We start from the raw sequence: 16,881 nt of genomic DNA, 5'->3' as shown, positions 1-16,881 counted from the left end.
CTTAGGAGAAAGCAGAATCCTAAACCAGTAGAGGAGAACTCTGACAGCCAACCCAGGAACTACTAGTAGCAGGTGTCTTGAAAAGTATAGACAAATACTGGGTCTAAAAACAGGAAATGGATAGATCATCTATTTTAAAAGCAATTCGGAACCCACCAGGTTTTCTGTCCATCTCCTTACATCCAGGAAACACCCGTCCTTTACAATGGCAGAAGTCTGGGTATGTAGTCTCTGAAAAGGGCAAAGCACAGTGTGTCTGGACTGAGGGACACCAAGCACAGCCTGGTTTCCCAAGTGAAAGTAGTCCCCATCTACACATGCATTTCTCTTCCTAGTCTCCATATGCCACGGTGAAGCTTGACCCTCCAGACAGGAGTTGAAGATTCTCCCCTGGGAATTGGACCAACCCAAGAGGAGACTTAAAGATACCTACCTGGGACTCCCCCATGGTCACAGCCAGGTCACACTGTAGTGAGGGCCCATGTTGACAAGTCTCCACCAAGCACATGAGCTTCCAACAAGATGTTTAGTGTCCTGCTTTTATTTATTTTATTTTTTAATGTCTATTTATTTTTGAGAAAGAGAGAGACAGAGCATGAGTGGGGGAGGGCAGAGAAAGAGGGAGACAAAAAATCCAAAGCAGGCTCCAGGCTCTGAGCTGTCAGCACAGAGCCCAACACGGGGCTTGAACACACAAGCTGTGATCATGACTTGAGCCAAATCAGGTGCTTAACCAACTAAGCCACCTAGGGGCCCCTGGTATCCTGCTTTTAAATATGAGCAGACATCCAAGGATCACAGGACATCTGAGGAAGGTCTCCTGTAACCACAAAGTTAAAGACCAAAACAAACAAAAACAAAACTTATGGGAAAGAGACATTGTAAAGAGAGATGAAAACTTCAAAACTACCACTATTTCACGCACCTGGCTGGCTCAGTCGGTAAAGCATGCAACTCTTGATCTCAGGGTCATGAGTCCGAGCTCCATGTTGGGTGAGAAGATTATATATTTTCTATTTAACTTATTTTTTTTTAATTTACATCCAAGTTAGTTAGCATATAGTGCAACAGTGATTTCAGGAGTAGATTCCTTAATGCCCCTTACCCATTTAGCCCATCCCCCCCCCTCAAGTAACCCTCTATTTATTCTCCATATTTAAGAGTCTCTTATGTTTTGTCCCCCTCCCTGTTTTTATATTTTAAAAATTAAAAAAAATTGAAACAATTTTAGGGACACCTGGGTGGCTCAGTCGGTAAAAAGTCTGACTTTTGGCTCAGGTCATGATCTCAGGATCATGTTGTGGGATTGAGCCCTGAGTCAGCCTCTACACTGAACATGGAGCCTGCTTGGCATTCTCTCTCTCCCTCTCTCTCTGCCCCTCCCTCACTTGCACTATCTCTCTCTTTCTCCTAATAAATAAATAAACACTGTTTTAAAAAAGAAAGAAAAGAGTTAAAAAAAACACTATACCCAGAGATATAAAATACTGTCCCATAAAATTGGAACAGGATGTTAAATTAAAAGAATATTCAGAGAAGGAAAAAAATGCCACTAGAAATTGAAAGTAGGATAGCAGAAACAAATCTCCCAGCAGAAAAGTTGGCAGATACTTGAGACACCCTTCTATAAAGTAGAGGAAAATAACAAAGAGATGGAAAATAGGAAAGAATGGAGAATATGGAGGTTCTGTCAGAGACAGTCAATGGTGAACATGAAGAAGAAATCAGCAAAGAAGGCAGGAAGGTTCCCAGGACTGAAGATCACAAGTTTCAGACCAAACAGCCCAAATAAGTGACTGGCATATGAAAGAGGAGACCCATACCAAGACCTAGCGTTATGAAGTTCACAGCCCATGACAGAGAAGCCCTCCAAGCCTTGGGTTTCATGCAAAGGATTGGGAATCAAAATGGCATCGGAATTTCCAAGAACAACAATGGAAGCTGGAATAAAAATGGAGTACTGCTTTCAGAGTTTGGGAGGGAAATAATATTGTAAACCAAGAATTTTATACCCAGCTAAACCATCCTGTCAACTTTTCAAGTAGAAAAACTGTGTTTTCAGGCATGCACATTTCACAAAATTTACCAGAAGGTCTCTCAAAGAGATGTCTCTGAGAGGCTAAAATCTTAGAATACATGATATGTTTGAACATCTTGAAGAGAATATTTACACAGTTTGGGGAAAGTCTGAGTCTGAATTCGTGATAAGTACATTAAAAACAGCAACAAGAAAGTTTTGTAGGAAAGAAAAAGTAATCATGCCCTATAACAGGGCTCAGCTGGGTATGACATTGAACACAGTTCCAATAGCATCAGCACTCGATATCCATGTAACTGGATTCTGCTTTAGTTTTTTGGGGTGGAGAGGGCTGGGGAGATGTGCATTGGCATGTTTGGGTTGATGATAAAGAGCTGACTTCCCACCCTCCATGGTGAGAGGGGAGACATTGCCGAACCCCCCAAACTCAAGGAGTAGCAAGCAAACATTCTATTAGAGATGCAAGATGCACAAGTTGTTGCCTTGGCCGGTCAGTCAGGTGCTGTGTGTGCATGGTCGTGGGAGCAAGTCTCAGGAACTCTTGGTCTCTTTAAAGTATATGCATGTATAACTTTGACAAAAGTAAAATTAAAGAGACTGACGAGGTCTCTGGAGAAAAGAAGAAAATGGAGATGAGACAGAAATTAACTGAGAGGAGGGATGCAGTCATTACAGATACCCCCGGAAAGGGCCAGTATGAGAGGGAAGTGTAGGTGAGGGGGACGGGGTGCAGGCAGCATCTGGACACAGAGCTCACCTTACACTGCCCAACAGGAATATAACGGGACTCATGTACAGACACAGAGCCCACCTTACACTGTCCAGCAGAAGTATAATGGGACTCGCGTATGGACACAGAGCCCACCCTACACTGTCCAACAGGAGTATGATGGGACTCACATACGTAGTTATGCATTTTCTAGTAGCCACATTTAAAGAGGAAGCAAGTGGCATTAGTTTTACCATGAAATTTTATTAAGGCCAGTATATCAACCAACGTGTTATCAGTGCCATAATGGTCACAATCAATATTAAAATAGTGAGGGGATATTTTATGTACTTTTCTTGCATGAAGCCTGGGGACTCTGTGCAAGCCAGCATCTGGTTTGTACATACAGCACACCACACTGTGGACTGGCCACATCTCAAGGGCTCACAGGTGGCAGGTGCCCACCACAGTGGGCAGTGCAACCTTAGTTTGGATTAAGTCACAGGCCCCTTCACCCCCAATCCCATCCCTTCCCTCAAAGAGAGAAGGAAAGAGGGGCACCTGGGTGGCTCAGTCGGTTAAGTAAGCGACTCTTGGTTTTGGCTCAGGTCATAATCTCATGGTTGGTGAGTTCGAGCCCCACATGGGGCTGTACACTGACAATGTGGAGCCAGCTTGGGATCTCTCTCTCTCCCTCTCTCTGCCCCTCCCCTGTTCGTTCTCCCTGTCTCTCAAAATAAATAAATACACTTAAAAATTTTTTAATAAAAATAAAGAGAAGGAAAGAAACACATTCCTCAAGACCCCAAGATCCCCCAGTCTTGTCCCCCTGCACTACCTCCATCCTCTTCCTATTCCCTTACAGCCCCATAAATCCAGTTTTCTGGGCCCTGAAGGGGCTCTGCTCAAGCCACCCCCATTATCCTTGCTCAGTTCAGCCCCCAGCTTTGCCACCAGGCCATGTACACGTCCTCTGGGCTGCGGTTTTGGGTTCTCCAGGTCAGAATTAATGTCCTCCCTCCTGCATGCCTGAACCTGATCATTACTCTCCGTCCCTTCCCTCCCTCCCTCCCCCAGTCATAAGACACAGCCAAGGAGAGAGGTGAAGCTGTCAGGCACCGGAGGTGCCCTCCGGTGATCTTGGGTCGGCCAGGGGAGGCATTGGCTCAAGGGTGGCACTGGTGACGCATGGAGAGGGGACTTTATGGAACAGACAGGTTGCACTGAGTTTGCCAGGAGAACATGGGACGGGGGGACCACAGGCCAAGAGCACAGCCCCGGGGAAGGGGGGGAGAGCCCCCCTCCCCCCGCACATACTAGATGCACTGGGCGGGCCCTGATGCCCTTCATTGGCGCGCTCCTGCAGGCCATCGCCAGCCACATGCACCTCAAGTGCAAGTGTCACGGGCTGTCGGGCAGCTGCGAGGTGAAGACCTGCTGGTGGTCGCAGCCCGACTTCCGCGCCATTGGCGACTTCCTCAAAGACAAGTACGACAGCGCCTCGGAGATGGTGGTGGAGAAGCACCGCGAGTCGCGCGGGTGGGTGGAGACCCTGCGGCCGCGCTACACCTACTTCAAGGTGCCCACGGACCGCGACCTAGTGTACTACGAGCCCTCGCCCAACTTCTGCGAGCCCAACCCCGAGACCGGCTCATTCGGTACCCGCGACCGCACCTGCAACGTGAGCTCGCACGGCATCGACGGCTGCGACCTGCTGTGCTGCGGCCGCGGCCACAACGCGCGCACCGAGCGGCGCCGCGAGAAGTGCCACTGCGTCTTCCACTGGTGTTGCTATGTGAGCTGCCAAGAGTGCTCGCGTGTCTACGACGTGCACACCTGCAAGTAGCGCGCCCGCCCCGCGTGCGGCTCCTGCAGGGGGCGGGCTGCTCCCTGGATAGGGCGGGGGCGGGGCTCCTGTCTGGGGGCGGGGCTCCCACCTGGGAGTCCCGGATGGGGGAGGACTCCTCCCCGGATAGGTCGGGGGCGGGCTCCTCTCTGGGGGCGGTCTCCTCCCTGGATAGGGTGTTGAGGGTGGGGATTGGGCTCCTGAATCGGGAGGACTCCTGCCTGGATAGGGGTGGGCCCCCAACTGAGAGTTCTGAATGGAGGCGGGCTTCTTCCCTGATAGGGCGGGGGCGGGGCTCCAATCTGGATAGGGCAGGGCTCCCAACTAGGGCTCGTGGATGGGTGCCGGACCTTCCCCGCCCCGTCCCTAGTAGGGCGGAAAGGAGGCTCCCTGGGAGGGGACTGGGCCACCCTACAAGTGCAGATTTTCTCCCTGAATGGGGCAGGGCTCCTCTCTGGGGGCGGGCCTCCGAGTGGGGCTCCTGGATGGGGGTGGGCTCCTCCCTAGAAGGGCGGAAATAGGGATCCCTGGATAGGGGCGGGGTCCTTCGACTGGTTCTGGTTTCTTCCTTCGATGGGGCGGGGCTTCTCTCGGGAGGCGGGGCCCCAGGACTAGGACTCCCCTGGATGGGATCAGGGTAACCTGTGGTAGGGCAAGGGTGAGGTTCCTGAGTGGAGTGGGGTTCTCCTACACAGGTGCGGGCTTCCTGGATGGGGACGGGGCGGGGTGGAGCTACGCCTGGAAGGGCGGGGTCCGTGGGTGGAGCTACCGGGTGGGAAGGGGTCATCTCTGGGGGCGGGGCTCCCGTGCTGCCCCCCTCCTCCCCACCGGCCTACCTGTAAGGTTCCGCTACACCTCGCCCGAGAGAGGAGCAGCTTCTCAGGGCAGAACTAGCCGCGGGGACCCCGTGGGGTGGCATCCGGCCCTCCCACCCCTTCCTATGGGCCCTGGAGTCCACCCTCCAAGTCTGGTGCTCTGCAACAATTCAGGCGACTGGAGGTCTTGTGACACCCTTCCCTCACCCTGGCATCTGCCACAGCTCGCAACCAGGAACCTACCGGGAAGACGCTCACCCTGGTGAGCCCCAAGAACTGGGGAAAAGACAAGGAGTCCTGTAGCAGAGGGGCCTGGCCCCCGAGGCCTAGCTGTGCCCTGGCTGCTATGTGCTCCTGCCTCAGACCGTCCCCGGGCCATCTTCCCAGGAACCCAGGCTGCAGTCAGACCTGATGAGCTGGGACCTCTACTATGCAGACTGCCTGGCCCACCGTCCTCCCTGTCCTCACATCTCACATCCACCGGAGAGGAGCAAAGCTGGAACTGGAAACTTCCAGCCCCACCCTGTCTCCCTCTGAGCTTCTGGACCTCCCTGCACCTCTCTGGTCCACTGCCCTTGTAAGAGGAAGGCAGGAAGGGGGCCAGACTGCCCCAGCAACTCATCTCTGCTGCTGTCCAGGCCCTGCCCTGCCAGACTCCATACCCTGCCTCAGATGCTCACTTGGATTTGGGCTGCATTGTTTGGGAGTTTTGAGGAAGATGGGTCCACACCCATGCTTCAGGCAAAGGACCCACAGCCCCCAGAAGGGTGGTCTTCCCTCCCCTTACCCCCCCCCCACCGTGGCCAGGACTGACCCCAGCTCCTGCTGCTGTGTGCCTGACCTGGCTGCCACTGGCCATTGTTCTGGAGCCTCCCCCTGACTCATCTGCCCTGCCTGGGAACCAGAGGCTGATGGACCCTTGGCCACTGCCCACAGGGACCTCCCACGAGGAGACCTGTCCCCACCCAGCCTCTGCCACTGTGAAATGTGCCCCAGCCCCTGGCCCTGAGGGCCCGCACCCAGGCAAGGTGCCCAGCACACCTCTGGGGACACAACCTCCCTCTGCCTTGAATTGTGCATTTTTTATTTTAATTTTATTTCCGATGCTGCTATATCCACCATACACTGGAGCTAGACAAACAGATGTGTTGTTGTTGTTGTTGTCGGTTTCCTTTTCTTTCTATGAAAGAAACTATTTTAGTCATAGCTTGTGAGTTTCGAACCATGGGGAAAGTAAAAAACAAACAAAAAAAAAAAGAAGAAGAACTAAATGAGCCTGGATTGTACTGGATTTTTGGCAATGGGTTGGCGAGGCACAGGGGCTGGATTGGCGGTGGTCCTCTGGGAGGGGAGATGTCTGAAGGCCATGACAGAGGAGCATGCCTCAGGGACCCCTGGGGCCTCTGCTGTGGCCTCCACAGGCCGGAAGTCCAGGACAAGGAAGAGGGATGGCCATCAAGGAAAAGAGGCGGCCCTGAGTCCTGGGGCAGGGCAGACTGCAGACAGATAGAAGGGGTGCAGAGGGGTGGGGAAGGCCTGCCTGCCTCCGGGGATGTGCGGTGCAGCGGGAAGACCTCACACAAATCAGTGGTGCCGAGGGTCTTCCCCCAGGTCAACTGTAAGCCCCACATGTCCCCAAATATCCACAGTACGCTTCACTCAGTGAACATTCCTGGAGGTCCCCATCATGGCCCAGTCACGGGGTTTTCCAGCAGCCTGGCCTGGCTGGGAGGCAAGAAAGACCACCTCAATTCAAGGCTCGCCAGCTGAGACAGAGCCTGAAAATCAGGGTGCCTCTCTTGGGCCTGGCCTCTCCTGCCTCTGGCCAAGGCCAACTTAGACACCACAGCTCACCTGGCTGGAATCCAGCCTGGAGGCCACGAGGAACATCTCATGCTGGCAGAGAGCCACTGCACGAGGCCCGGATCCCCCAGGGGCCCCCACCTGTTCATGTCCACGTCAGGCCAGGGGCCAGAGCTGACCCTGGGTGCCTGGCCTCCCCTCTGTGGCAGGACATAGCTCAAGTGTGCAAGGCTTGGCAGGGGTCAGCAGCTTCTAAGTGTATGGTGGGCTGTGTCCCAGCACCATGCTCAAGACCTGGGGATAAGGATGGGGTGACCCTGCCTTTGGGGCCCCCTACCTCCTTTCAGGCCAGGCAGGGAGAGCCCCAGGGTAAGTGAGGCATCCTTTTGGACAGAGTCCCACTTGGTCTCTCCGTGGCTATTGCCCACCCACGTCCACTCTACTCGGGGTATGTGGGGTCTGCAGGGTTGAACAGCAGTGGGGGCCGGGGCTTTCCCAAGGCCACACATTCACCTCTCCAAGCCAGGTGCAGGATCCCTCTTCCTGTCTCTGCCCTACTGTGCCCCATTTGTGTGCCGTGCCAGACCAATGCACAGGGAGGGAAAAAGCAGAGGGGTCAGGGGTGGGGGCACAGGCTGGGATGGGTGAGGGATGGGAGAGAGATGATAGGAAGCTAAGAGCTGAAGACCCAGCCCCCACCCTCTTAGAGGTCAGGCCCAGCACAGCCACCCTGCAGGGGCCATTTGCTGGAAGGGAGGGGGCTGGGGCAGGCTGGAGGAGGCCTCACCAGGGCAGATGGAGAGAAGCCCTGTGCCCGCCAGCTCAGTATCTGGAGTGTCTGGGCCCCAGGGCATCCCTGAGGGCACAGGGGCGAAGAGTCGTTCTCTGCAGAAAGGCCACAGCTGGCTGGACAAGGGCCCTGGACAGGGATGTGCAGACCCAGGGAAGGCAGGGGATCCTGGACAAGGTGGGGGTGCAGATCAAGGGCAGGAAGGCGGTCCCAGACAAGGGGGTGTAGACCCAGGGCAGGCAGGGGATCCCAGACAGGAAGGTACAGACCCAGGGCAGGAAGGGGTCCTGGACAAGGGGGTGCTGACCCAGGGCAGGCAGGGGTACAGACACAGGAAGGTACAGACACAGGGCAGGAAGGGGATCTCGGACAAGGGGATGCAGACCCAGGGCAGGAAGAGGATTCTGGACAGGGATTCAAAGACCCAGGGCAGGCAGGAGTATGCAATCCAACAGAGCCCTGTAGGATTAGAGGGAGGGCCATTAGAGATATGCTGGGGGTGGGGAGTCATGGCCTTATCCCATAGGACAGAACCTATGGGGCCAGGTGGGGCAGTGGGGCAGGACACAGACCCTGCCCTGAACTCCCAGTACTCCTCCCGCCACACCTCACCGGACTGGCCCTCCCATGTCCCACCCCAAGGCCATGGCCTCCTGCTGGCTGTGCTACCACCAAGTGTACTACAGACTGGGTTGCCCCTGCTCCAGGGCTGCAGCTGACCACTGGGGATCCCCAGCTGGGGCCCCGGGGGGTCCCCCAGGCCAGGTGGGCTGCAGGCCAATGCTCTAATAAGAAGGAGCCGGTGATTAAGTGCACAGGGCCCAGGGCGAGGCAGGAGCATAGGCAGCCAGCCTCCTCACAGGGTGAGTCCAGAGCAGGGGAGTCTGAACGCAGCCCGAAGGCCATCCTGGGCTATAAAGCTGGATCAGACACTCGGCACAGTGTCAGACCCTGGAGGTAGGGGGTGACAGGTGCCCTACTCCAGCCACCCTTGGGCTCCATCCACCACACACAGACAGCATGGCCACACAGCACCTCTGAGTCAGGGCCCAGGCAGGAGCCGCCCTAATTGGCACCTGCTGGGTACCAGGTGCTGGGGGCTCCACAGATGAAAGGGTTGGAGAGGCGGGTGGGGTGGGGGGCAATGCGTGGGCATGGCCACAAGGTCACAAGGGAGAATGCAGGGGCAGGGCCACCCTCAGGGGTCGACCAGACCAGGTTCTGTCCCCCAGGGACCCATAGAGGGCAAGGTGCTGACCTGAGAACACACAGCATATCAGGGACCTGGGCAGGCTCTGGCCTCTGGGTGCTGAGTGTGAGGCCCCCTTGTAGGCCTGGGAGCAAGACCACTGTGGAGATGGTCTCAGCTCTCCCTGGCTTCAGGGCAGAGAGAGGAGAACCCCACCAGAAGGGGGCCAGGATGGGCTGACCCTGCCCCAAGGGGCCGCAGAGCAGGCCTGGTGTTTGGGCGAGGGGGGTGGGGAAGAAGAGCCTGAGTGAATGAGGAGGCAAAACCCTCAACTCTGCTAGCTGGCCTCAGTTTCCCTCCAGTGCAAGAGGAAGTGGGATGAGGGGTCTCCCCAGGGCCTCTCTGCTCCTGGCTTTTGCGGGTGTGGGATATTCCATCCAGAGCCCTGTCTGAAGCCTGGCCCAGCCCCCGCCAGCCCTGCCCTGACCCCCACTCAGGAGGGCAGAGCCGGGTAACCAGGCCTGGCTTCTCGGCCTTTCTGCCTCTCCCCCTCTCCAGGGAGTTGACAGCCCCTCCCGAAGCCCTGGAGAGGGCAGGAAATGGGCCGGGTGGGCCTGTTCACAGGTAGTTGAGACAGGAGAGGAATAACCATATTAAAGGCCCGGAGGTGGTGGGGCCTCACCCCACCAGGCCCCCCTTGGCTCAGCCCCCTGCAAATCTCACACTCCCAGGCCAGCAGCTTTGAAGTCCTGGAAGGGGTGTGGCCAGCCCCTCCTCTGAGCCCCCACCAGCTCTCCCTCCCCTAGACTCCCAGACTCCCAGTTTCCTCAAGCCACCTCCCCATTCTGTGCTGAACCAGAACCTCCCAGTGCTGGGACCCCCAGGGCAGCAGGTGCAGGGCCAGCTCTGGGTCCCCCAGCCTGGCACCGAGTGCTGAGCCCACCCCCCTTACACACACACACCCTGTCCCCAGGCCCTGCATGGTGTGACCCCCTGCCCTGCATCGCAGCCTGGGCTGAATGGGCTCCAAGGACCCCCTGGCCAGGTCTTTGCCCCTGCCCTGTGGTCTGGTCTGGGGCACACAGTCCTGCCCTGGGGTTTGGGGGACACAGCCCTGGGATCCTGTCTGGGGATCATGACTCTGCCACGGGGTCTGGTCTGGGGGACACGGCCCTGCCCTGCAGTCTGGTCTGGGCACACAGCCCTGCCCTGGGGTCTCATCTGGGGGATGCTGCCCTGCCCTGTGGTCTAGTCTGGGGGACATGGCCCTGCCCTGGGGTCCAGTCTGGCAGGACATGGTCTTGCCCTAGGGTCTGGTCTGGGGCACATGGCCCTATTCTGGGGTCTGGGGGACACAGCCCTGCCCTGGGATCTAGTCTGGGGATCATGATTCTGCCCCAGAGTCCCGTCTGGGGGACACAACCCTGCCCCGGGGCCCAGTCCAGGAGACACAGCCCTGCTCTGGGGCCTCGTCTGGGGGACGTGGCCTTGCCCTGGGGTCTCATCTGGGGAACACGGCTCTGTTCTGGGTCTGGTCTGGGGATCATGACTCTGCCCTGGGGTCTGGTCTGGGGGACATGGCTCTGCTCTAGGGTCTGGGGGACACAGCCCTGCTCTGGGGTCTGGCGGACACAGCCCTGTCCTGGGGCCCAGTCTGGGGGACAGAGCCCTGCCCTGGGGTCTGGGGCATATGGGCCTGCCCTGGGGCTCGGTCTGGGATGACCTAGAATGACCTCACTCCCTCTGCTCCCCCTTACCCCAAGCCCCAGGTCCTCCCCAACCTGCTCATCCCTCTTGACATCCGTTTCCCGGTTGGAACCCCATCTGCCTTTATGAAGCCTTTCTGTTATCCTAAGGACAGGGTATTGTGAGGTCTCGGGCTGGCAGTCAGCAGCTTCCTCTCTGGAAGCCCCTTGGCCTCTGGCTAAAACAGGAACAGAGTACCTGACCTGTCTATGCCACCCTCCAACCTGGATAAGCTCAGTGTGGACTGTACATGATCCCCAAGGACAACATCCAAGGTTTGAGGAGATTGGGACAGTGCCTCTCCCATCCCACCTGGGTGGGGGCACTGCCAGCCCTAGTGTTCATAGGCACCAATGGGTAAACTGAGGCATGCTGGATGAGGGCGCTCTCCCCTGTGTGAGTGCATGAGGGCCAGGCCACCCCCATGTCCCTCCATAAAGTGGGGGAGATGGGAGCACACTCCCACCTGGCCTAGTGACCTTGGCCCTGGAGGGTTAGGTGGTGATGGCCCCTTCGCTACCTTGTGGGTCACCTGGAAGGGCTTCCAGGAGGACGTGAACATGGGGCACACTTTCTATGGCTCTTTCATCCTCTCCCAGGCCCCTGAGGCCCCCTCCACTTGTGGGAGTCTATCCCTGTAGCTGCCAGGACCAGGCGGGGTGCCCAGGGCACCAGGGAAGCCCTGGGAGGGCCCCAGCCAGGGAGCCGCCACCGCCCGCCTGGCAGCTGGGACAGGAGCTAGTCAGAAGGTGCTAATAGACGTTTAGCTGCAGGCTGGCACCTCAATCACGTCTCTCTCTCTCTCCCTTTTTTATTTGAGTCTCTGGAGTGCACGGTAAACAGTCATTTGGCTCTTGGGGCCCTGCAAATTGGTGTTTATGGTGTGAGGACCAGGACTCGTCCACCAAACAGCCCAGCTGGCAGGGACGGCATCGTCTGCCACCCTCCCCACCCCCCACTGTGGAGGCCCAGCTCTAGGGGTGTCTCATCCCCCCCAACTCTAAAGGACGAGGCTGTCCTGCTTCCCACAGCCCATCTAAGTGGGAGGGTTGGCACATTGCAGTCAATCCTGGAGGGGCTTCCAGGAGGAGGTGAGACTTCCATGACAGAAAGGCCCCTCCAGAGAGGAGGTCTGTAGGCTCCAGCTTCCCCAGGGGTGCCCTGCATCCAAGCCCAGTCCCTATCACCTAACAGGCCTCCTCAAAGTCCCAATGGCAAATGTCAGGACCCCCCCTCCCCCCCCACACACACCCCTTCCCAGCCCCACAGCCATCTGCACAGCAGACAGCAGGGATGTGGGAAGGCTGGAGCCTCAGTGCGCAAGGCTTGTGGGACAAGGGCACTGCCTTCCTGTCTGTCCCTCGCCTGAGAACTGGGTGCAGAGAAGCAGGCAGGCCCGTGCAGAGCCTCCAGAGCGTCTGAGCACCCCCTCTGTCCACAGTCCACACAGTTCTTGCTAGACCAGGCCCCGCCAGCCTGTAGCCTGCAGTCTGCAGAGAGGCAAGGCGGAAAGTGAGTAGGGCCACTTGAGGTCTGCAGCCCTGTAAGTCACTCTTCCTTGAGTGTGCTTTTAAGTCCCAGGCCTGGGCCAGAACCTTGGGAACTGAGGCGGGGGGCCACACCACCTTCCTGGCCACAGCCCGGAGCTAGCTCCTCCTCTGCTCCAGAACTTTCCATAGCTCCCCAGTGCCCACAGGATGGTGTTTGTGTCTCAGCTTGCACCTGCTGCGATCTGCCATCTGTGATCTGGTCCCACTCTGAGCTGAAGGGGGTCCTCTGATTCATGTCGGAGAGACTGACAGCAGGTAGGGCATGGCTTGCCCACAGGCACTTGGCAGAGTCTCAGGGGAAGCAGAGCCCTTAAGTCATACCCACCCCCCATGCCTTCTTTCACCCTTGCCTCCACCGCTTCAGCCACAGGGAGGCCTGAACAGCTCTGCATGTGTGTGCATGTGCCTTGGTGGCCAGGGGAGGGCTCTGATGCCAAGCCCTTCCTTGCCTTGTCCCTCGAGCTACAGACCAGAGCCTCCAAAGGAGCCCTTCCTGGCTCTAGGGCCCAGCTCTCTGCCTACCGGCAGACCCAGCTCCCAACAGGTCTACCCTCCCCAGCCCCAGCCCCAGGCCTTAGGCAGGCCAGGCTGGATGAGCCACATTAATGCCCCTGTTGGGCCACTGGCGAGCCACCCAGTACTGCCCCAGCGGCCCATATCCCTGCCAGCACTCCTGGAGATGGGGGTGAGGTGGGATGGGGGGAGCAGATGTTTCCTCCCAGTTAGGGAGGACAGATGGCTGATGTGGGGAAGCCGGTGGGGCTGGGGCCCAGCAACCAGCTTGGACCAGCAGACAGCCCAGCCCGGACCTGGGGGCCTCGACTTCCCCTCCAAGCACTGGGACTGCAGCCTGGTTCCAGACAGCTGTGAGGGTAACAGGTATGGTGGGGACTCTGATGGAGGGGGGTGCTGCAGGCGGGGGACTCCCCACCTGTCCCTGTCACAGGGCCTGTCACATGTTTCGTTCCTGGCTCCAGGCCAAGCCCCTCCCCTGGACAGACCCTCCACCATGAGCTGACCCAGTCCCACAGGTCAGGTGCCTGCATCCTCAGCCAGAGGAGGGACGTGTTGGCTTCCTGTGTCCCCTGCCCTGGGGGCTCTGAGCAGGCCCTTGGGGACATACCTGTGCCTGGAAACCAACCAGGGCCTCCCCAGGGCTCCCTCTGCAGCCCTCAGGCAGCAGCCCCAGCAGATCTCGGCACACCTGTGGCCTCCAGCACTGGCTGTGTTCCACTGTCAGGTGTCATGAGGGATAATTTCTCTCTGGCCATAAACACCACCAGACCTCCCAACGGGACCTGGATGCCGGCTCAGGCTCCCCCAGTCCCAGCCCTGCTCTTCTGGGCAACCCGGCACACTGCCTGGAGGCCCAGATGCTGGGGGTGTGGGCAGCAGCATGATGCTGTGACCTTCTCTCCTCCCATCCGCGGCCAAACAAGGCCAGCTTTTGTCAGGGCCTTGGCCTTTCATGGCCTGTGTCTCCCTCTCTGCAGCCAGGCCTGGGGATATGAAGTCTTTGAAGGTTTGGCTCACAGACCCCAGGGTCACCGGCTTCTCACCTGGTGGGCCTCAGATCCCCTCATCTCCCCATGCCAGCTGCCCTCACAGAGAACCCACAGCCCTGAACCAGCTGGGGAGCCAGGAGCCCGTCTGCGGCCAGTTCTGGTCTCTTCCTCACAGATATCCTAACACGGTGGTGGGAAGAGGCTTCAGACCTCCCTCCCCTAGAAAAGGGGCTCCTCAGGTTCTGGTGCACAGCTGGGCCCGTGGGTAGAGGATTTGGGCTGCAGAAGACAGGCCAGCCCACCCCGGCCTGGGAGCCAGAAGCAGTGCCTGGACCCCAGGGCTGGACAGAACCTAACTCAGGCCATGTCCCCCACCCCTTGGTGGGGCCAGAAACTCAGGATCTCTGAGGGGCAAGGTGTGAGGAGGTGGACTCAGGGGCCCAGGTGGGTCGACAGTCTAGGGGGTGGCCCTCAGGGGATGGGGGTGGGGGGGAGGCGGGTTGGGCGCGGGCAGGCGCTGGCGGCAGATGCCAGGACACCGCGATGCCTTCAACTGGGCTTTTTAATTAACCTCGGCTGCTCTGAAGGGCCCCAATTAAGTGGAGAATGTGATGGCAGAGTGGGGTCAGGCGGAGGGGCGGGCTTTAATTAAAGCATGGAGAGTTCCCAGCCCGGTGGCAGTGGCCTGGGCAGGAGCGCCCCCACCTGACCGTCTCCGCCCGGATCTCCTCGGATCTCTCTCCTCTGTCCCCAAGAGCCAGAGCCACTGTGACCACCAGGTGGCCTTCCACCCAGCAGACCCCAGCATGGCCCCAGGCCCCTCTCTGAGCCTGCTGGCTGCCCCTGAGACCCACCCTGCTCTCCTGTCAGTCATCTGCCCAGGAACAATTGACAAGCACTTAGTGAGTGTCTATATAGTGTGTCCATGCAAATGTCCTGCCTGTCACTGGGGGACAAAAACAGTAAAACAAATAAATGCATCAAATGTGTCGTGTGTAGTAGAAGAAAGCAGAGGTAGGGGCAGAGAGAAGCAGGAGGGGGAGAGCACAGGTACACAAAGGGAGGGAGGGAGCTTACCTGGGGTGGGCAGCCAGTGCAAAGGCCCTGGGGCAGGAGCCTGGACAGAGCTGAGGAGCTACAGGGCCCGGAGGACCTGAGGCCTGTGAACTGGAATGAGCTGGGGGGAAGAGGGCATCAGATGGCAGAGGCCATGGGCACAGAGAGGGGGAGGCTGTTAGCTTCACTCGGTGCCTCTGACCGGGCCACTCACTAGGTATCTGACCCCCGTGGCACCCCTCTCTGCTTGTTGTCCAGGTGCCTGGGCTTTGCATGATGGGATGGTCAGTGAGACGTGTCTGCAGCCCTGAGAGAGTCCATGCATCTTGACATGTGCTCCAGGCCTGGGCCTGCAGCCTGGATGGGGAGGGTGGCCAGCAGGCAAGGGAGCCCTGCCCCACAGCGGCCCGTCTTTCCCCAGGTAGTTGGCTGAGGCTTGCAGGGCCAACATTCTACATGCCTGGCTTCCTGCAGACATGGGGCTTTGGGGGCGACAAGTGAGGGAAGCAGGGTGAGGGGGTGCTCTCTGGTAAGCTAATGCCAGGCCTGCTCTGCTGGTGGGAGCGGGGTACAGGGCAGGGGATGCCCAGGAGGGGACTGCTCTGTCCCCAAGAGCCAGAGCCACTGTGACCACTAGGTGGCCCTGAGCCCCACAGCCGACTGCCTGCCCAGCGGCAAGAAGTGGGCCACCCTGTGGCTGCTGTGTGCAGGCAGCACCAGGACTGGCACAAAGAAGGGACACGGTGTCCACGGGGTCCCCATCCTTCCAGCCTGTGTACCAGCTCAGTAAGTACAGAAGGCTGCCCAAGGCCCTGGGTCTGCTAATGAAGTACCACAAACAGGGGGCCTAGGACAGACCCCCAGGTCTGGAGGCCAGGAGACTGAAGTCAAGGTGTCACAGGGCCTCACTCCCTCAGAAGGCTCCAGGAGGGTTCCTCCTGCCTCTCCCGGCTGCCAGGGCCCCAGGCGTTCTGGGCTTGTGGCCATGTCTCCCCAATATCTGCCTCTGTCACCATGTGGCCATCTCAAGCCCCCCTCCCTTGTCTCATAAGGACCCACCCTGATCCAGGATGCTCTCACCTCGAGATACCCCACCTTGATCACCTCTGCAAAGACCCCATTTCCACATGAGCCCACATTCTGTGGTCCTGGACCACCGGGAATTTGGGGTGACACAGCTCCATCCATTGTAGAACCTGTGGGGTAAACACAGGCACTGTGGCCATCTCCTGCACCTCATGCAAGACCTCAGGCCAGTACATGTCCCCGAGATGCCCCAGGTCCCGAGCCCCAGAATGATGAGATATCGTGTATGAAGACTCATCTGAAGCTTTGTGGAGCTTGTGGCCAGGCCACAGAACCAGAACAGGGACCATACAGGCAGGTGGGGGTCCTCGCCTGGGGTCCTGGACACCCTTGCATGTGCAGCAGCAGCGGGCTAGCCCCCAATCCACATCAGAGTCCCTCAGCTCCAAGTCCTCCACCCAGCGGAGCACTGGGCACCTACTGGGCCATCAGGAAGCTGCCCAGTGGCCCACGGCCCCACTTGACAGCTACTTTGGGCTGGGGGCAGTGCAGTCTGGGGTGTGGTCTGTGGGATGTGGCCCTGCCCTGGGGGCCTGAAGACTCCAGGAGGGTCCTCCCCACCTCTCACAGCTGCCAGTGCCCCACATTCCTGGGCTCATGGCCAGGGCTTCCAGAAGCCAGAATGCGTTCTGTGTCCCCCAGACTCTGCAGGGTCCCTCCCTCCCACTGTCCTCTGTCCGGGTCCTGAAAGAGGAAGAGGGAGCAGAAACAGGGACACAGACACCAGCGCCCCTCACCCTTGGTGGGT

At 58.4% G+C, this 16,881-nt stretch overlaps 1 protein-coding gene across 1 annotated transcript in view; it reads left to right on the top strand.

The window, feature by feature from the left end:
• The window catches only part of WNT3A (Wnt family member 3A), a 40,960-nt gene extending 36,300 nt beyond the window's left edge, over positions 1 to 4,660 (top strand). Inside the window, exon 4 of the mRNA XM_023253742.2 lies at positions 4,114 to 4,660. Within this exon, the coding sequence (XP_023109510.1) occupies positions 4,114 to 4,593 (480 nt within the window). The 3' untranslated portion in view covers positions 4,594 to 4,660. The remainder of the gene's footprint in view (positions 1 to 4,113) is intronic.
• The last annotated feature ends 12,221 nt before the right edge of the window (positions 4,661 to 16,881 follow it).

This window comes from Felis catus, chromosome A1, assembly GCF_018350175.1.
Source record: "Felis catus isolate Fca126 chromosome A1, F.catus_Fca126_mat1.0, whole genome shotgun sequence".
Taxonomy (NCBI): Eukaryota; Metazoa; Chordata; class Mammalia; order Carnivora; family Felidae; genus Felis; species Felis catus.
The sequence above is the reverse complement of the archived record's forward strand: the minus strand, read 5'-3'. Positions and strand labels throughout refer to the sequence as shown.